Source organism: Plectropomus leopardus, chromosome 9 (genome assembly GCF_008729295.1).
Source record: "Plectropomus leopardus isolate mb chromosome 9, YSFRI_Pleo_2.0, whole genome shotgun sequence".
NCBI lineage: Eukaryota > Metazoa > Chordata > Actinopteri > Perciformes > Serranidae > Plectropomus > Plectropomus leopardus.
The window spans coordinates 31,694,106-31,715,717 of record NC_056471.1 but is presented as its reverse complement, the minus strand read 5'-3'; the positions used below and the strand labels follow the sequence as shown (position 1 = coordinate 31,715,717).

Sequence of the window (21,612 nt, the reverse complement as noted above, 5' to 3'; positions counted from 1 at the left end):
CGTCCAAGATCCCTAAATATCTCAATAGTCAAACAGTGACACAAACCTTTGTTGTATAATGTCCCATTCAGGTTTTTTCTGTAAAAACATTTATGCCACATTTTATAGTTACCTGGTGTTATGGATAACTTATCTTTAAATATTTGGGCTTTTATGACTTTCTATTTATTTGAAGTTGTGTCTTTAATATTTGTCACTTAATGTCTTACAGAAAAAAAATCTTAAAAACAACATTTATATTGTTATATGGAAACTCAGGGTACTTTTTCTGTTGATGCTATTATGTGTAGCAGTTACATTGTTTAGTTTTTTCTGTTGTTTTACTGATTTCTTTCTGGATTTCACTTGAGAAAATCAAGTCGGAGGAGATATCTCTCTTTTTTTTGCAACTTGTGTTATATTTTCAAAATGTAATCGATTTGCATGCTGATACTTGTACATACTTGTTTGTCATTTATCTGAATAACCACCCACACCCTCCCATCCACGCTTACACAAATAACCAAAAAAAAAGAAAACAAAGAAAAACCCATACAAATGGAGGTAACCAGTCTTGACTTATTTAGGTTCAGTACATAAGTGAAACAATTCATATATGACAGCTACAAATTATTCAAATGACAAGGTTTCAAAATAGCTAAAGATACGTTTGGCGTAATCCATGTAAATCTGTAAATCTGACCTCCTCTAGTTTTAAGACTGACATCACCTCCTGAGTCTTGTGTTTAAAAGATGGTGTTGACAGATAAGGAAAAGATAAGTTGGCAGGCAAGAAGAAATAAAATAAAGAAAAAGAAAATAAAATTGCCTTTTTTGTACACTTTTGTACAGTTTCAGACTCTCTCCACCTCTCTACACTTGTATTTTTAATGTAACTTATTCACAAGTAAAAGAAACAAAATGCACAATCAACAGAGTTCATGAGTTTGACCATTAGCATTATAATTGATTTATTTTTAAATTTTTTTTAAAGATATCGCAGTAATATCATTGATGTGAAATTCTTTTTGCCATGATACAGCGTAGTGAAAATGCGATATTGTGCCAGCCCTACTTTAGCATTGCCCAAACAAAGACACTCATTGCAGGCTGCCACCTCTTTTCCTTTTCACTTCTTATTCCATTTTTTCAAAACAAATCCTCTGGATATCTTTGTGGAAAAAAGCAAACACATCATAACTTGTGCAGAACTGCATTTTTCTCTGAAAGCAGACCCCCTCCGCAGCAGTATATGAATATTGTGATTATATTTCTGTCGGTTGATTGAGTATTGTTTTACTAACTGAAGACTTTATGTAGAAGTCGTCCACTCGTAACAAAGCGAACGGGTTATGAGTCTGTTCTTTGTGAGGAGCAGCTGCAGTGACAGCAGGACGGGCAGCAGGAGGAGAATGATGATGAAGTGCAGGAAGATAGATGAGTTTATTTATAGAGGTGTTAGGCAGCTGATGTGTGTCAGAGGGTCTGAGGTGACGGAGAACAGAGATGCACTGATGCACCACGTGAGAAACGAGTCGGAAGTTTACATCCACCAAACTTTGTTCACTCGAGCAGCAACAACGGCTGGAAAAAGTTTTGATAGTATATTTTAAGACCGTTTACAAGACTTACTGAATAAAATATGATTTTACCTCAATTTATATTCATGCAGAAAAACAGATTTACCACATCAAAACTGCCCCGCGCATCTACTGTCGCCTATGGATTTTTTTTTTTTGTGGCAGAGGCAGAGCAGCTCAGTTGCTTTTGCTTTCATAGTAGATGACTGAAATGCAGGTTTCACGCTCACTTCACACTCCACCACTTGCCAGTTTCACAGTAACACAACTCTGTGCTTTTGATAATTTGTGTTTAATTATAAAACAGATATTTCTTCTCTACAGTTTCACCGTTCACCTCTGTATCCTGCTCTCACTGGTTATTTATTAAAAATAAAAACAGCTATGAATATAATTTGTTTTAGTTCCAAAATAAATGTGCTTTGTTTACTGACTCTGCATAATCTCTGAGACAACCTCACCGACAAGTTTTTTTTTTTTATCTTTGGGGGTGAAATAATTTTTGTGACAGTATACAGAGTAGCTATCCGATATACTGAATAAAAGATGGCCTTTATATTATTTTTTAATTTCAAAATGCATTGTTATTACATCCACAGGCAATACACAAATACAAATGCAAAGGGATGTCCCGATCACATTATTATTATTATTAATCGAAAAAGCCATATTTCGCAAGACTGTAATGGAAACACTTTTTTGGCTTTTCTAGGTCACATGATGCTCTGGCTATGTGCTTGTCAGTAGGAACTGGCTCCCTCATGATGCAGCAGGAGCTACAAGAGCTGTTATTGCATCATATAACTTGAAATGGAAATAAAGACGGTTCGTGTAGTGGCTGCAATAAAAATAAACCTGCTAATGTTTTTAACATCCATCGCCATTCTTCTTGGGATGTTACCATTAGAGGAGAAGTGGCACAGTATCGCTTAGTAGAAATGCAGTCATCTCGTAATTGTGTTTTATCGACATTTAGAACATATCGAGTAAGTTTGGGGAAATCTGTAATGGAAACCCACCTAGTGGGTTCCTTGAGATCAGATCGTAACATCCGTACAAGTAAGAAAATGAGATATGGTGCGTTTGCTCGTTTGTTTCTCTTCAGATTCAACATGCTAAAATAGTCAGTCTAGTGCTAACAGTACAGGACACACCACTTAAACTAAGGTCACAAATGCTCACTGACAGTCGGCCTGGTGTCTCAGGGCCTTATGGCTTTAAAATCCGATGGTGTATGTGTGTTAAAAATTGCTCTGTACTGCCTTTTGTATTTCTTTGGAGTAATTCTGTAAGTTTTTGAATTCCTAAAAAGACGTTAGTGGTTTGCGGCTTGACAGCCACAATTCCTCTGACGCTGAAAATTACCATTATCATAGTGTGCCTTCATCAGAGGACAGATAAAAATGGACTATATTCTAATGAGAAAAAAGTAGAAAAGTCTCAGGTGACCCTGGTGCACCAGCAGACGTCCTTGAGAACTCAGTCCCAGAGACATAAGAGACGGAGACAGAAAACAAAGACTTCAGCTCCAAAGAAACGTTCAGCCACATTCCCCACAAAACCAAAACAAAGCTTCTCTTCAGTCGTCTTTGGAGGCACAAAGAGAACAATGTTTAGAAAAGGTCATGATTGAGTCTAAACTTGAAAAGAAGCACAAAATGTTCAGCACACAAGACACATTTGTACTTTCCATCAGAGTATTTACTCCATTTTTCTCTCCTCCTCTGTTTTCCTTCCTTCCTCTGCAGCAGTTACCGGTGATCACGTCGAACACGATAGTGCGCTGCCGCTCCTGTCGCACCTACATCAATCCGTTTGTCACCTTCCTGGACCAGCGCAGGTGGAAGTGCAACCTCTGTTATCGGGTCAATGATGGTACGAGTCCAGTCAGGAGTCAGAAAGTCCTGTTATTGAGCTGTGTCCATCCCTTTAGTCATTATATCATTTTATCATTTTGTGTGTCACGTGGTTTTGCAGATGTCATACCTGCTGTCTTTTTTCTTTTTTATTCAGTTCCAGATGAGTTCATGTATAACCCAGTCACCAGGTCGTATGGCGAGCCCCATAAGAGACCAGAGGTCCAAAACGCCACTGTGGAGTTTATAGCCTCCTCAGACTACATGGTAAGCTGTCTCCTCTAGTGTTGCAAGGTGTATTTAAACCCAGACAAAAAACAGGAATACTCTCAATTGGTCCTGGTAGCTTTACCTGCAGTTATTTAGTGTATTGGTCCGCTACACTCAAACATCAGACCTGATATTAGAGTGTAGAATCTGGGTATCATCTTTGATCAATATATGACTTTTGACCATCATGTCGGTAAACTTGTGCCGTTCCGTTTTCTTCAGCTGAGAAATATTGCTAACCAGATGTATATTGTCTTCAATTTTAATGGAAATCCCCCTTTTAAAATTAAAAAAATAAAGATGCAATTTTCAGTCCAGTTGTTTATTTTCATATCATAAATAAGAAAATGTACATGCAATGATAATCAGCAATTTTCATGTCACATTATACCTTAAAACCAGTACATTGCTGCAACTTTAACTACAGGATAATTAAACATGAAAGAACATTAAAGTTAATATGGCACTTCATGATGATGAAGCTCAAATCCAGGATTATCAGCCTGCACACTACAGTTTAGCACTAAGTGAAAACAAATGACTCAATACACCTCCTTGGTGGTGGTCTGCGCTCTATTTCCTTTTTTTCTGTTTAGTCAAATAATTTCCTGGTGGTTTAGGTTTTTGCCCTGGTATTCTGTTTTGGGTTTCAGTATTGACATATTTAGGTAGGTATCCTATCAAAACTTTTGGCTGTTCTTGTGAACTTATGAACGTTCATGTAGTGTGACTTTTTGCCCACTAGAGGGCAGTCTTGTTTTTGTGTTACAGCATCTGTAGGCAGAAATGTTTCTGCTGGATGAACTTTAATTTAATTGAACCTTTAATTTAGTGACTGTTGTTACAGACATTACATTAGAAGTTTAACAGTACATAGATGTTCACATCCATCCCCACTAATCTTGTGTGTTTGTTTGACCTCTCGCGTGTTCAGTTGCGGCCGCCTCAGCCAGCTGCCTACCTGTTTGTCCTCGATGTTTCCCACAATGCTGTTGAAGCAGGCTACTTGAAGTACTTCTGTGAATCACTTCTGGAGAACCTGGATAAGTGAGTGCTGCGGATGATACAATAAACGTATGAATGTGGCTACTTTATGAGATTATTTGTTTACTAAGAATAAGGCCTTAGTTGGCATTAAATTGATTTAAATTAATCTTTAAATGTCTTAAAAATGTTCAGATATGGGAAGCAGGGTTTTATTAACCTTTTTTCTCACGTTGCATTTTAAAATCTTAAAATAATTGGTCACATCTATTTTTTTCCTTTACAACAATTTAATCAAGTCCTTTTCTTCAAATCGTCATGATGAGAATCCAAGTTCTGAAATCTCACATGCAGACTGAGAAACACAAAATCGCCCAGAAAACAGGCCCGAAATACCAGATATTTCCCATTTCTATTAGGTAAACCAAATAGATACCTTCATGACAGTATAATGAGTTCTTTTGTTCTGTTCCACTGTAGAAAGGGAACATTTGACGTAGAAAATCTAACTTTTTGCACTGGACAAAAATGTCATTTTTTATGAAACAATAAACATTTGGGCAAAATAAACTTCAATTTTGGTTATTGGAAAACTGGTCTTAAACTGAAGTCTAATTGGCATTAAAGAAGTATAAAAAGTCTAAATTTACCTTGCCTTAAGCTGCAGGAACCCTGATTTACGTCATGATTGGAGTGAAGCACAAGGACATGAATTTAAGTATCTATCAAGCTTTGTTTTCAAATTTATTTGTATGATTCTTTGAAAGTAAGTAGGCAGTTATACACAGCTGTCATAGCCTATTTTCTCGTAAAGTTTTTCTACTTAAACTAGCTCTAACAATTGGCTCTTAATGTGCTTCAGGTTGCCCGGGGACACACGAACCAGGGTGGGCTTTCTCACCTTCGACAACACCATCCACTTCTACAACCTCCAGGAGGGACTGTCCCAGCCGCAGATGCTGGTGGTGTCGGACATAGACGGTACGTCTGCTCACTGAAACCAGGATTTAACATGCTCTTCTTTTTCAACTACTTATAGTTGGTGTAGCAGTGTCCAAAATAAGCTCTGCGTGCTGAAAGATCATTAACAGAGAACTACAAGAAGTAGTGCAGAGATTATTTTTAGCAATATTCAACAATTATTTTAATAATTATTCATTGATAAATCCTTTTTTTTTTCAATAAAATGTCAGAAAAAAGTGAAACATGCTCGTTGTAATTTCCCAGAACCCACCGCGCTGTCTTTAAATGGTGTGTTTTGTCTGAACAACAGTATCATTCATGACACAAGCGCATCAAATTCTCGCATTTAATAATTATGAAACCTGCAAATGTTTGGATTTTTGCTCAAAAATGTACTAAAATGATTATTTTATTATCAAAAAAGTTGACATCTGATTAATTGACTTGCAGTCGTTGCTGCTCTAAAGTGGTAAAGACGATGTAAAGTAAATTCACAAAGAAAGTCAAAAAATGCAAGTTTGAAACACAGTAAAAGCAACATTTAGTGCTGTGCTTTTTTATGTTTTATTTTTTTACAATTATCTCATAATGAAAGTCTTCTAATTCTTTTGGATGTTTCACTGAGATGTTTAACCCTGTCCATTTCCTGTTATATTTTATTTACGTATTGAATAACGAGAGCATGTTCACATATGTTGAACAAGTTATGTCTGACATTTGGAGAAAAAGTGATGGAAATTAATTTATTAATTTCTTTTATGACTGACTCATTTACATAATTGATGAATTACAAATACTCACGACTCATCCCTCGTCTAATGATTTCTTTGATTTTTCTATTTAAATAATGTCATCAATGTAAGGCATCATACACATCACTGAATAATAACAAAAACTGTCATTTGATACACACTAATTCTATTGGTGTTAAAAAAAATTTTAAAAAATGGCCTTAAGTCTTTCTGCTGTGACCAAAATGTCTGTTTTTTTATTTTTTTATTTCTAGACATCTTCATACCGTCTCATGACAGTCTGATGGTGAACCTGAAGGAAAGCAAGGAGGTACAACCTTTGTTTCTGTGCACATACAAAGTTACAAAAACACTTTGCATCATCACACTGTTTTCTTTCCTTTGCTTTATTTTTCTCTCATTATTTCCACAATCCCCTCTCTCCCTTAATTAAATGTCTTCCTTCTTCCCGTCTCTCCTCCAGCTGGTAAAGGACCTGCTGACGTCGCTGCCCGGCATGTTCAGCCAGAGCAGAGAGACCCACAGCGCGCTCGGCCCGGCGTTACAGGCCGCCTTCAAGCTGATGTCGCCCACCGGGGGCCGCGTCACGGTGTTTCAGACCCAGCTGCCAACGCTCGGTGCTGGTGCGCTGCAGTCAAGGGAAGATCCCAACCAGCGCTCGAGCACGAAGGTATGGATGAATGACGAGGTGTTTAAAGGCTCTGTGACATTTCATGACAGTTATAATGCATTTCTTTTTTGATGTATTGATGATAAAGTTTCTGAGTTTACTGCTATTTGGCATGTTTTTAGATTCTTACCACCACTTTTTTTTTTTTCTTTTTCAAACATTTCACTAGACAACTTGATTGTGTTAGTAGCTAAAAGGCGAAGGTCACAGAACCACACGCTCATTCATTTAAAGCTAATTCTTTAAATGAATAAATAAATAAATAAATAAGTACATAAATAATGTCAACAATAATGTTGCATGTCAACAAACATGTCCATCTTGATAAGAAATTGACTTTACTTTAAATATTATACAACTTCCTATCAATTCCTGTAATTCGTGGCATTTACTATAATTTGGAAGTATTTAGGTGAAATTAACAGGATTGTCATGAACTCAGGGGGCACCAGTGAATTTATATATATTTTTTTAAAAGATAGATTATGTTTAGAACAAAAACACAGTTTAGCAGCAAGATAAGACCTAGATTAATATGTAAATGTGAAATTCTGAAAACGTTACCTACACTTTACAAATTAAAGTTCTACTCGAGTAAAAAAAAAAAAAAAAGATTAAAGGGAGGAATAGGCCGAAAACTTCACCTCCTTTTCCCAGCAGGCATGGAAAACCTGGAAACGTCATGGAATTTCAAAATCACATGTTTCAGGCCTGGAAAAGTCATGTGATCATACATTTAATGCTGATCGGTGAGGCAACATAACGGCACAATGTAACCACCTTGAACAGGCGTTTTAAATCTAAGTTTAAATCTGATATGTTTAAAAATAGTCTTTAGTATTTTATAAATTGTTTTGTGGGACGAAAACAGAGAAACTATACATTTTTGAATCAGTTATTTATTTATTCATTTATTTATTTTTCATTTTAATTTTATTGCAAATTGTTTCTTGATTGCACTAAAGGCACTCACACACAACCTCTAATTAATGATAATGAACCATATGACAGATGTAATACAGCAGAAGAATGACTCCTCGCTGTGTGGATTTATTCTTATTGTTTGTCATCCTCCGTGCTGTGTTGTATTAATACTCCGGCCACAACTCACTTTTATGACCAACCACAACATCATAATTGGATCTCATGTTTCGGTGTAAAGAGAGCCGTCATGATGGATGCAGATCTAAAGTCTGTTTTTTTTTCCTCCCAGGCCTCTGATTTATTGATCCTCATCATCTGTGTTCTATTTTTCGATCTGAATAAACTGCCAAGAAGTTGCAGCAGCAGCGTCCAAAGATCGTGAATTATTCGAACTCGGAACAGATGTGCTGTCTCAGGGAAAGCAATTTTCTTTTCTTTTGCTTCGGTGCTTTCAGGGGGATTTTGGACTGAAAAAACAGCAACATGGAAATAAAATAAATATACTCTTGACTCAGACTGCATCCTTGTCATGTCATACATCATTTAGTGGACACTTTTATCAAAACAAACGGGTGTATCTAATAGCAAGGGAGGCTTTTAGTAAAAACTCCCTGAAGCTGTTGATGATGATTTCTTCCTCTCCAGAGCAGAACTAGAGGATTTCTGTCTGTAATCAGTCTGTATGTTTGCAGGGAGTTCAGCACCTCGGCCCGGCCACAGATTTCTACAAGAAACTGGCACTGGACTGCTCAGGGCAACAAATTGGGGTGGATCTGTTCCTGCTCAGCTCCCAGTACGCTGACCTCGCCTCGCTGGGTAAGAACGCACCAACATTTCAACCTCAGTGTCCATATTTTTAACACAAAAGGGTTTGAAAATACGAATGTCAGTCGCGTTTTTAACACTGTGACTCAGAGTGAATTATGTTAATAACTGTTGGATAATTTACGAGGTGAGGAATTTCCTCTCGTGACTTTTATTTGTGACGGGTTACGTCAAAACCCAATGACTGAATCAGCCTTAGATGTACAGGTGCATCTCAAAAAATGTGAATATTTTGGAAAAAGTTCAATATTTTCCATCAGTTATTTAAGAAAGTGAGTATTTGATATATTCTATACTCATTACATACACGAAAATGTTTCAAGCATTTTTTTATTTTAATTTTATAATTATGGCCTACAGCAAGAATAATGTAAAAAAATAAAATAAACAAAAAATTTCAAAATATTAGAAACTAATTATATTAGAGAACCAAAACTCCACCCCTAAAACTCTCCATGCCATCCCACACTGATGCAGTAATTCGTAGCAAAGGAGCCTCAACCAAGTAATGAGTATATAAAAACATACTTAAGCCATAATCATCAAAATTTAAAAATAAATAAATAAAATTGAAATATTTTGATGTACATTTAGTGAATATACAATATATGAAAGTTTACCTTTTTGAATTCAATTACTAAAAATAACAAACTTTTTCATGATATTCTAATTCCTCCTCTTCTTCAGCGTGCATCTCCAAGTATTCGGCGGGCAGCATCTTTTATTACCCCTCCTTCCATTACATCCACAACCCGGCCCAACTGGAGAAGTTCCAGAAAGATCTGGAGCGCTACCTCACCAGGAAGATCGGCTTCGAGGCGGTCATGAGAATACGATGCACTAAAGGTAACTGCAGTGAGACGCGTGCAGAAGCTCTGTTTTCAGGTGTCTTCTCTACGTTTTTCAAACACCGTTTCTTAATCTTTTGTTCTGTTTCCGCAGGTTTGTCCATCCACACGTTCCACGGCAACTTCTTCGTGCGCTCCACCGACCTGCTGTCCCTGGCTAATGTGAACCCGGACTCTGCCTTCGCTGTCCAGATGTCAATTGAAGACTCTCTGGCGGACTCGTCTCTGGCCTGCTTCCAGGCTGCACTGCTGTACACCTCCAGTAAAGGTACACATACTCACACACACACTTATCATCACTTGTAGTTTTCAATCAATCGATTGATCAATCAACCCATCAATCAGACTTTATTTGTATAGCAGTTTTCGTACAAACAAGCCCCCAACACACATGCACACACAAGCACACAGACACATGAATAAAACCAAGACTTTGTGAAGAACTTAAGCACTAAAAAATAAGAGTACTCATCAAAACCAGGAGCTGAGGAAACACTACCACAGGTGAGGAAACAGCCACAGGCGGGATAAAACCTAGAAATAGAAAGATTAAAATAATAAGTAATAAAGACAAACCAATTTAAAAACAAAGATAATAAATAAATAAAATGATAAAAGTAATAATAAAAGATAAAGAAATAAAATACTTAAACTGTAAATAAGAGGTAACGTGACACGATAACAGCACAAAGTAAAATTATAAATGAATATGTTACAAATAATAAAATGCTATAGGAAGTAGTAAAGCTGTTAAACAGATTAAAATGTATAAACAAATAGTGATATTGTACCGAGGAGTGAACACATTTTCAGCAATACTGCCCCACTGTACATGTATAGTTTTATATTTATCTATCAGTTTAATTGTAAGTGATAGTAAAGAGCAGCATTCACAGTTGCAGTGTCCGTTGTAATGTACACGTGTATAAAGCTGAAGCAAATCTCCAACACCAGTCCCTGGATGGGCATTGATAGTTAAAGTGATTAAATTATGTTACACGTAGTGGCACATAAAATTACATTTGAAGGTTAAAAATCTTGTAGAAAAAAATTCTAGCAGTGCGCAAAAGCAGTTAAAAACGAGGTGCTCAACAGAACAAAAGTAGATACAAAAATAAAGTACACACACAGAATGGTGCTTGTGCCCGAAACATCACGCGTGGAGATAGAAAATGTTAATCGGAGCATCATCGAGTGTGAGGACTCTATTGTTGTATTTTTGAAATATTAGAAATATTAAAATGAGTACACGTAGTTATCAAAAACAAGCAGATAAATAAAACAAAACATTTTGAAAGACGCCTCTGAATATTCCTTTGTTTGTTTGTTTGTTTGTTTGTTCATTTGTTTGTTTGTTTGTAGGAAAAAGGCGAATCCGGGTCCACACTCTGTGTCTGCCGGTGGTCAACCAGCTGAGTGATGTGTACGCCGGCGCTGATGTTCAGGCCATCACCTGTTTGCTAGCTGACATGGGTGAGTGTGTTGCATAAACATCAGCTGTTTTAATCTTTTTAAATACTAAATAAATACTACTACTTTTTTTTTTTTTTTTTTACCTTTTTTTCATTTGTAAAAAATTATTACACTTTTATTACAAAAAAGTAAATGTGCAATATTAACTCTTGACTGTTGACTATATTTAACATGTAACATACTGTATATATTCTTATTGTTATTCCTACTCATGTATCACTGTTGTTTATTGTAGCTTTGCACACATATTTTTATATTACATATTTATTTTTTTACATACTAGTTTTATACAAAACCCTGTCGCATAAAGCACAGTTCTGTTACTGCATTTCTTCACATTTTTCACATACTCAGTATATTATAATATACATACTTTATTTTTAAATATTACATACTAGTGCTAATTGTTTACTATTTCTGTATTTGTATTTTTCCATACTGTTTTCTAGTTTTCTATTTCTATTTTTATATATTTGTGCTGGTATTTATTTCTACTTAATGTAATTCTCTGTGCTGGCATCAGAGTGACTGTAATGAACCACAATTTCCACCTGGGGATCAATAAAAAAATTCTGATTTATAGACAGTCACAAGTGTAGAAAAACTCTCCTTGCAAATAGAAATGTAGAAATAGACATTCCTCCTCGTGAGATGCAGGTATTTCACAGCCTTTTTGGAGACATACTAACATGTTACTGCTTGCTTTGAAACTCTTTTCCATTTTAACTTTGTTTCAGCCATCGACCGGTCGATATCGTCCAGCCTGTCCGACGCTCGTGATGCTCTGACGAATGCGGTGGTGGATCTGGTGAGCGCCTACAAGAGCAACGTGTCGACCCTGCAGCAGTCCGGCCTCGTCGTCCCCGCCTCTCTGCGCCTTTTCCCCGTTTACATCCTCTCTCTGCTCAAACAGGTGCGACTGCCGGCGCAAACACGTCACACACAGGTTCATTACAGGCTTTAGAAACACGTACGACTAAAAACACGTCAGGCAGAAAAACAAACAAAACTGTCTGAGGTAGCACGCACACGCACACGCACACACACACGCACACACACACACACACACACACACACACACACACACAAACACAAACACCCACACCCACTCCATATCTGCACCCAATAATCCTCCCCCAAATCATCCAAAAATGAGAACTGCTCTTACATCATAACTGCCCCTCCCCTACACACACACACACACACACACACACACACACACACACACACACACACACACACTCGTAAAACCCGAGTTTGCAGTCATACAGACTCTCTATATGTTTAATGACGGTATTCATCCAGCCAGGACTTGTTCGTTCATACATCCAGGGTGTGTCCTCTTCTCACGCTCTGTGTCCTCTGAGACAAATACCCCTATAGCTCTGACCACATCAGTGAACACCCAAAACACCTAAAACACTGTGTCATGATTACAGCGAAATTACTGTTGCTGTCGCTGTTGAATCCTCCCTCATTACAATTTACAATTGCTTATTCAGTCAGTATTTGTTAGTAGTTAAGCAATCTACTGAAAACTTTGTCTTTAGCAGTTGTTTTTGACCCTGATGAAGACTTAGAGTCGATACATGTTGGTCTTTTAGATTACTTATGTGCCTGAAGAATAAATTCACAATAAGATTACTTCCCCTGAAGACAGAGCGACTTCTGTTTCGACATTGTTTTCTGCTCCACTTTATATGTCAAGCAAGACTTCCTGTATCCAGTTTTTTGTCCTTTCACCTGCCCAACCAAAGAATACCTGTTAGGTCAAATATCAGAGACAAGCAGTGCGTCTGTTGTCAGTTGTAAACTTTAACTGATGTTTAGGCACTCAAAAAATTTTAAAAATGGGAAAATGAGGAGGAATTACTATAAAAAGCCTTTATTATAGTGGCTAAATGATTAAAATAACCAAAGTGTTTTGACCGCTGACTTGTTTTTAAAGTCCTGACGAAGACGAGCAGTGGTGGAAACATGTTGGCTTTTTAAATGATTTGGCCAGTATAATAAAGGCTTTTTAATGTAATTCCTCCTCGTTTTTAAATTTTTCACATTTTTGGAGTGCCCGCATTTGCCGCCTGTTTATTGTTTTTTTTTTCTCTTTTTCCATCAGCATCTGACACAATTTGTTTCCTACGTTTAATTATAGCCGAAAGAGCAATCAGCCATCTCTCTCTTTTAGCTAATGTTTGTTTGAATACTTTAATATCTGATTAATAAAATCATCAAAAAAGCCGGAAAATAACAGGACAGTTATAACCTGCAGTATCAGTAACTAAAAGAAGACAGCTTCTGAGTATGATGTGCCTTACATGTACGATCTATGGAGGACTGAAGCCGACAAAATAAAGAAATTGCCATTTTAAACCCTCACACATTAAAAATATTATGGTATTTCTTTGCAGAAAGCGTTGCGGACAGGCACCAGCACGCGGTTGGACGAACGAGTCTTCGCCATGTGTGAGTTCAAGACGCAGCCGCTGCAGCAGCTGATGCGAATGGTTCATCCTGATCTGTACCGTCTGGACAACATGTCTGACCAGGTAAGACGGACAAAACAGAGCCGAGTTATATTTAACTGTTGAGTCAGTTTATTAATTCAAAGTGTGGGAGTGAAAAACTTCTTAACAGTTTCAACATGTTTGATAATTTTTATTCACTTTCTGAGCTACTTAAGTAACTAATGGAGATTTATTGTTTAAATGAATTGAAAACCCTTTTTTGCGTGTATCCTTGTATGTATACAGAATGTATGTGTGTATCAGTGATTAATACACACATACACACACTTGTATACACAGTTCGATCTCCTTTTTGCCTCTCGTCCTGCATACCCATCAGATTGAACGTTTGTTTCATCCCCTTTTTCTTTGTTTTTGTTTGTTTTCTTAATGCTCTGCTCCGCTTGTACTTTTATTTTATGAATTCGTGTCACTTTCTAATCTCTTTTGTCTGTTTATATGTCCCTTTTTTTGCTTCGACTTGTTTCGTTATCAGCGCTCACTGTAGAGATGAAAAGCCTTTTTTTCCTTTGTACAGTAAACAACAAAACACACCACAAAAACTAAACAAACGTTCACAACCACGAACAAGAGTTCTAAAATAATATGTAAGATAAATAAATTAAATGTAATTTTGCCTTAGATAAACAGTATTTATTACATGAGTATGACTGTAATTATTGCACTAGAGCCCACTGCTCTGTGCAGTCACTTGACTTGTGAACAAAGTGACTTTTATATAGAAATAAAACCAAAAAAATGGAAGAAACTTGAACTGATCCATTGCACTGTTTGTGTCACGCCTGCAGGGGGCGCTCCATCTGAACGACACAGTGGTTCCTCAGCCTCACCTGCTCCACCTGTCCGCTGAGAGGGTGAGCAGAGACGGAGCTTTCCTCATGGACTGTGGAAACGTAAGCGCTCAGTATTATTGTTTATTTATTCATGACACTCTCTGTAAGGATGTGGCTCTTTAAGGGTTTCACAGAACATCAGGGAGGATGTTTCTGTTGCCGCTAGTCAAATTTCCTTTGACAAGTGTAGATAATTGTAATTTTTTGAATAATTTCAAGTATTTAAAGACGTGCAGTGTTACTTTGACACGTAGGAAGGATTTTGTGATGTTCTGCAGCAAGGATTGGCAACGCCCTTGTGCGGACATTTATTGTATCATTATGAACCTTAATTTAATAACAGCGGCATTGCAGCTCAGTTTTCGTTGAGCTTTACTATTACATAATTTACTTAAAGGGGATTTCCACCCAGACAAAAGTAAAGTACTAAGGAAACTGAATCCTTCATCCAAGGACATTAAATATTAGTCATATAAGTTTTATCCCTGGACTGTCAGATATTTAACGTGTCTTTTTTTTCTCACTGTCACAATCAATATTGCTGCAAATCATTGACATATCCCAGGCTGTGATAGTAAAAACAAAAATCTACTTTGCATATAATATATGGAAAATAATTTTTTTTTTTTTTTTTTTTAATCTAAAAACATAAGGGCATCATGTACTGCTTGTACACATACACTGTATATATGTAAACTCATGCCTTCACATTTCCACATAAGGCAGAGACAGATACATGAATGCATGTATGCACATCACTCCTCCCTCCCAAAGTGAAAAAAAAACTTTTTAAAAAAGTCTTTTCATCACAAATATGTTCATATGTTATTAAGAAATACTCGAGTTATGAAACAAAAGCTTTCAGGGTTTTTAATCTGTGTCAAAAAGACGAGACGCTCTGTAAAGACGCTGCTGCACTGTAAAATCTGACAAGTTGATTTTACTTAATTATCAGTCCTAATTTATGATTGTTTTATATCTAACTGTTGAGTTTACTTAAATCTTACCTGATTTTGTGAAGTTTTTGCAATTTGAAAATGACAAGTTCAGTTAAATAATCGTTTCTGTCTGTGCAGGTGTTTTATTTGTGGATCGGCAAATGCTGCAACGAGATGTTCATCCGAGATGTTCTGGGCTGCCCCAACTACGCTTCAGTGCCCCCCAACATGGTCAGTTAGACTGCAGCTGTGCACAATAGTTTCAAAATGAGAGAAAAAAAGGAGGTAAAAGGTGATGCTTTTTTGTTGTGGTGGTGATTTCACGAGCGTCCGACATGTCAGGAAATAACAGAGTAAATGTGATTGGGGAAATGGTGGTATTGTTTTACACACCACCGCCCAGTTGCTGCACGAGTGATGCAATGCAGCATTGTACATATTTCCCCTGAACGTGAGTCACAGATTTGCTTTACAATAAAAGAACGCTGCATTTCTCTCCCTGCGTTGTCAAAAAAAGAAAACAACTCGTGCAGCAGAACAGATTTGCTGGTGCAGCTACCTCGAAAGCTCTGTCACTACCACAGCGTGGGCGTGATGGTGACATCCAGAACAAACAGTAACCGTCAGCACTTGTTTATGCTGCTTATTGTATTTTTCTGGAAAAGGGTTGATGTGTCCTAGAGCCACCTACGGACCCCACATTTTAAACCACAGGCATGTTTCCGTTAACCACGCAGTGCAGCCGAGACGATAATCTACATCACACACGCAGAGCAGTGAAAACAATGTTGTTGATGTTCTGGTTCTCCTCCTCTTTTCTCTGTTTGAATCCCAGAGTCACATTCCTGAGCTGGAGACTCCTCTGTCTGAGAGAGTGCGAGCGTTCCTCGACTGGCTGCAGGATAACAGAGCGTTCAGCTCCATGATACACGTCGTCAAGTAAGCACACATCTGGATTAACATCTGACTTTAACTAGCACTCACACAACATCCAACATCCAGATGCTGGGTTTTAGAAACTCTGAGAGGCTTCTTTTTCTTTCTTTGTTTCTTTTTTTATTTTAAAGGCCACTTATTCTGATCATTGTATTTAAGGTTTCAATAGAACATAAACATGCTTTAATGCTTTAAAAAGTCTTTATTTTCCTCATACTGTCTGTGCTGGAACACCTGTATTCACCATCTGTCTGAGTCAGTCCATTTAAACCTTTTTCTTTAAGCCCTCTTCTGGGAACGCTCAGTGTCCTGGTCCTCAGTCTTGGGGCTTCTTTATCTGTGCTCTTAGCATTTCTGCACCATGGATGTTTTATAGGGCAGTTCGGATACAGCCGTGAACCTGTGATAGCCACTCATTGGCGCATGAAGCAGAAAAAGCTCTTTTTACAGGTTTAGACCTATGTGAAATACCCGGATCTACTGGCCTATAGGGCGTGCGAAGGAGGGATTAACGGCAGCCGAGTGTGCCCGAGCGGGTAACGTCCGCTGGACCGACTTCCAGATAAGCACCTCGCTACCTTAAATGGTGGTTTAAAAAATGTAATCTTGCAGCTCTTGTAGAATTTCTAAATGTTATCAAATGATGGTCTAGATAGGAGGTCTAGATATTGACAGAAGTCGAAGTCGAAGTTTCGAGGGGGTTTTGAGGCTCACAAATAATTATTAACTGATTAACAGATGTCTCTTTCCTGATGTATGTCAATGTGGAAAAGCCCTGGTCAGTGTGCATCACATGACCGACTCGAATGGTGTAATTCCACTTATGGCCACTGTGTAAAATTTGCATCAACGCCTGCTGCACTTCCTGAAACTGAGGAATTATAATAACAACACTTTCTATGATGAAAAATCATCAGTAAAGTTTATAAACAAACCGTACATGTTCCAGCAGGGATGTGATCCAAAACCATGTAGCATGTAGCTACATGTAGCTGTCTGTTAACATTTGCAGCAGCGTGCCTGGAGCAGATGACCATATAAAGAAATGTACGATGATGTGATTTTAGTTTGGCCACATTTAGTATGAACATCCATCATTGTAACATCATTCATACATATAAAGGACAATAAGGAAAAGCGGAAGAGGCCCCTTTAATATTTTAAAATGTGGCAATATGTTCGACCTCAAATTACAGAGTTTCACTTCCTCTAACACCAACTGACAAACATTTGGAGCGTCGGTGTCAGAGGGCACTGTAGTTTCTGAGATTGAGGTTCAGTAGAAAGGACTACGATATAAACAAGTTTGTTTTTATTGTCTTTCCTTCTGCTGTAATCCCTGTGTGGGGTCACTGAAGTTTATCTTCAGGGTAAACAGCTGAGATTTGGGCAGAGCAATATGAAACACCTTCAGGTTGTTTTTTTGATCATTTTTGTTTCTTTTTAGCTTTGAAATGGCCACACACAATGCTCACTTTGTTCTTCACTCCACCCAAACTGAATGTAAAAGCAAAATGTTTTCCGCAGAATTTCCGTCAGGATACCCAAATATGAAAAAAATGAGTTTATATTTTTTGCAGTGAAAAGCAGAAATTACAGCCTATTGAGGTCAAAGGTCATAATCAGCCTGTTGTTTTGTCTCTGGAGCAGAAACGCTTGAGGCTGTAAGTTAGTGCAGAAAGTATTAGTTATTAAATTAAATAAAATAAAATTTTAAACTTAGCAAGAAAAAAACATTCTCTGGTTCAAGCTTCTCAATTGTGAGGATTTTTGCTTTTTTTCTCTTTTTTTTTTTTTATCTAATATTAAAATTTACTAAATTAATGTAATTATTTTTCAACAATTATTAATTTAATTTTAATTTTCATTCATTTCTTTGAGATAAACTTTTATTTGTTGAGACAAAATAAGCTACTCTGAAGACGGCGTCTCTGGCTCTGGGGTAGCGCTGCAGCGAACGATCAGTGCATAGGTTAGTCGTCAATTTAAATTCAATTATGGAGTAATCCGTTTGAGTGATTTTTCTTTTAAAGAAAAAAAGTAAAAATTCTCTGATTGCAGCTTCTTAAATGTGAACATATTCTGTTTTCTTCACTCCTCTTTGACAATAAACTAAGTTTATTTGAGTTGTGGAGAAAACAAGACTTTTGAGAACCTCGTTTTGGACGTTGGGCAGCATTTATTGAAATTTTTGCCAGTTGTCTGATATTATTCAGACCAAACAACTAATCGATTTATTAAAAAAATGATCAACGGATTTATCAATATTGAAAATGATCCTCAATAGCAGCCTGTTCTGGGGAAGTGTAACTGTTTTAAAAAATGTTTTTTCTTTCTTGTAAACTGTTTTTATGTTTTTGTTTTTTTAAACTAGTCTACAGATTTATTTTGAAGGGATAATGACAAGGAGAGAGAGGAGGACGACATGCAGTTCTGTTAGAGTGTATGTGGTTTGTGTCATAACCATCAGGCCACAAAAAAAGCCCCAAAAACATGAATTTAAATGAAACTAATATGTATTTGCAGCCGTACTTTATGCTCCAGTCCCCCTGTGACCATTATTAGTTATTATTGTTGTCAGTTTTCTGAAAAGTTTAGTCACATTTCCAGCGATCTGCTCTCGACTGGCACCGCACAGAAACAGGGTGTGACCAGTTCTGTGTTTCGCTGGAATCGTTTTCGGTCTGATGTTGACAGAAAAATATTTCCAGTGTAAACACATAGTAAGCAGTGAGGTCACTGATTGACAGCGGTGGCGAAGGCGTCCACAGGGGACGCATTGTTTCTGCTTCCTCTCTCTCCTCCTCTGCGGCGCTGCATTGTTGCTCCACCACATGTTTACACCACAGTGTCGCTGAGGAGGACGGCTGATGTCAGGACAGACGCACTGAGGGTGTTTGCATCACTGACAGATGAGGAGTGTGTGTGATGGGTTGAATGAGACTTTTTGAGTCATACAAAAAGAAGATATTGTTACATGAGAACCAAAGCAAGAAGTTTGTCTCCAAAAAATTGTTAGAAATGAAAAAAAGTAAAAGCTGTGGTTGTGAACTTCATGTGCCTCGACTGGTTGCATTAGCTAAAGGGTGAAATTCAAAATTAATTGGCTTTACAGCATGTTCTGCTCTGTAAGTGAAAGCAGAGCCACACTTAACAACTATTTTCATGAGCTCTCAGCAAATTGGCTTGATTTCTTAAAAAAAAACATGGAAAGATGGCAACGAGCAACAAAAGAAGAAATGACCCCAAAAATTTGTTTAAAAAAACAAAAAACGTAAAAAGTTGGGGAAAAAAAAAAATGAAAATTTGCATGAAATGAGAAATAAAAATGCATATATGTTTAATGTAAATAGGAAAATTGCCTGAAAATTAGCAAAAAAAATAATAATAAAACCAAAAGTAAATAAGAAAATTGCCTTAAAATTAGCAAGAAAAAAAAGTAAAAGACAATAATAAACAAGGAAATTACCTGAAAAACATGCCACAAAAGATATATATATATATATATATATATATATATTTATATATATATAAACTTTAACTTTAAACTCCTCCTCTTGTGTTATTTAATTTGTTAATTTTTTAAATATAAGAAAATTCGAAATAAGTTTCTTTCATTTTCATTTCACTCTTTCGGTTCATTCATTCAATAAGCATGTTATTGTGATTTAGGGGTATACTGAAAGCAGCAGGAAGGCAGAACTAAGTGTACTTTAATATCTGTTTATTTATGGCAAATAATATCATTTTTGTGATATTTAACGTTAATGCATATCACACATTTTCCTCATACCGTGCTGCTGCTCTTCCTCTAACCTGCTCTTCTTTGTTTTTCTTTTCTCTCCTGCAGGGACGATGCTTCAGCTAAAGCTACTTTCTTCCAGCACCTGGTGGAGGATCGGTCTGAGTCGGCTTCTTCGTACCACGAATTCCTGCAGCACATTCAGCAGCAAATGTCCAAGTAGGTTCCCACCTGACGGAGAGAAACTTTGGCCGCTTGAATCCTCGAACCAGAGCGGGACGGGATTTCGACCTTGTAGAGTGAAAACCAGCGTTAGAAACGACGGACACCCATCGCTCCTTCAGACCGGTTTTAGCGAGGTGGGTTCTTCCAAACAGTCTTAATAAAAACAGATCCGACCGCCAGGTTCGTCGGTCAGCTGGGATTCGATCATCCGAAGGGGCGGACGGTTATAGGAAAGAGTTACAGAAACAGATAAATGAAGAACGGGGATTTGTTCCACTTCAAAATGAATCATTGAACGCGCTCCTCCAGCGTCTCCTCGCTGCCTCTTAACCACTGTCAAACCCCGTTTAGCCTCTCGTCAAACCCCTCGCTCCGGAGAAACGAAGGGGGACGTCGAGCCAAGAAGATGCCACTTCAACATGTTTTTAGTTCGATTATGTTTTCGTGAGCCTCACATGTAGCTAGTGCTGTCTTTTTTAATTATTTTATAATTTATTCCCCTCCTCACTCCCTCAGTTTTATTTAAAACTATTTTGAATACACTGGAGAACAGAAACAAGCATTCCTTCTGTTGTTTTTCGGCATGAAATACGAAACGCATGTCACCGTTTTGTTCGCTGCTAGTCTCTGAGCGCAGACGACGACCGTCTGTGCGACGGGAATATAATTCGACAGTGGTTGGATGTTGAAAACCCCCCTGTTGGCTCCCTCTTCTCCTCCACTGTGTGAACTCCTGATTTGTCGAGATCAAACTCCAAAAAACTCCCCCCGACTGTCAACAATCTTCTTCTAATTTGATTTTTTTTTTTTCCGGGCGCTAACTGAAGTTGCTATCCTCTTTGTAACTATTGAAAAAGAATCTTTTATGTGCGATAATTTATGAACCAGCTTATTAAATAAAAAACAAAAAGGGAGCACTGCTTGTTTCATGTCATGTTGCCATCAGTGACATTTAACTTGACTTTTTTCTCTATCAGGGTAAGTACGGTTATGAAAAAGTTAGGACGTCACGCCGGGAAAAGTTTTGAAAACCAAAATAATCCATGAAAGTTTTGGAAAAGTCATGGAATTTTGTTTAACAAACCTGTATAAGAACACATTATGTGTGTTCAAGGACCGTCTAGAAATTTGAAAATCCAACAATTACTTCTGTATTTACAGTTTCAGATTATGATAAATGGTGCATTTTTTTTTAGATTTTTTTTAAAGAAAACGTGGGTTTAGAGGGAATGTTTCTTTAAAAAAAAATCACCCCAAAAAAGTTCAACAAAAAACAACTGCCAATTTTT

The 21,612-nt window shown here is 37.3% G+C and overlaps 1 protein-coding gene across 3 annotated transcripts in view; it reads left to right on the top strand.

Annotated features, from left to right (window-relative positions):
- The window catches only part of sec24b (SEC24 homolog B, COPII coat complex component), a 37,326-nt gene extending 16,089 nt beyond the window's left edge, over positions 1-21,237 (top strand). For 2 of the 3 annotated variants that reach the window (XM_042493161.1, XM_042493159.1), the window contains 16 exons: positions 3,308-3,434; positions 3,573-3,682; positions 4,620-4,732; positions 5,532-5,650; positions 6,639-6,694; positions 6,848-7,054; positions 8,671-8,794; positions 9,491-9,649; positions 9,746-9,919; positions 11,014-11,124; positions 11,862-12,037; positions 13,533-13,670; positions 14,438-14,542; positions 15,559-15,651; positions 16,256-16,359; positions 20,207-21,237. In XM_042493161.1, coding sequence (XP_042349095.1) covers positions 3,308-3,434; positions 3,573-3,682; positions 4,620-4,732; positions 5,532-5,650; positions 6,639-6,694; positions 6,848-7,054; positions 8,671-8,794; positions 9,491-9,649; positions 9,746-9,919; positions 11,014-11,124; positions 11,862-12,037; positions 13,533-13,670; positions 14,438-14,542; positions 15,559-15,651; positions 16,256-16,359; positions 20,207-20,321 — 2,031 coding nt within the window. In that variant the 3' untranslated portion in view covers positions 20,322-21,237. The remainder of the gene's footprint in view (positions 1-3,307; positions 3,435-3,572; positions 3,683-4,619; positions 4,733-5,531; positions 5,651-6,638; positions 6,695-6,847; positions 7,055-8,670; positions 8,795-9,490; positions 9,650-9,745; positions 9,920-11,013; positions 11,125-11,861; positions 12,038-13,532; positions 13,671-14,437; positions 14,543-15,558; positions 15,652-16,255; positions 16,360-20,206) is intronic. The other variant, XM_042493160.1, reaches the window with a different exon arrangement.
- The last annotated feature ends 375 nt before the right edge of the window (positions 21,238-21,612 follow it).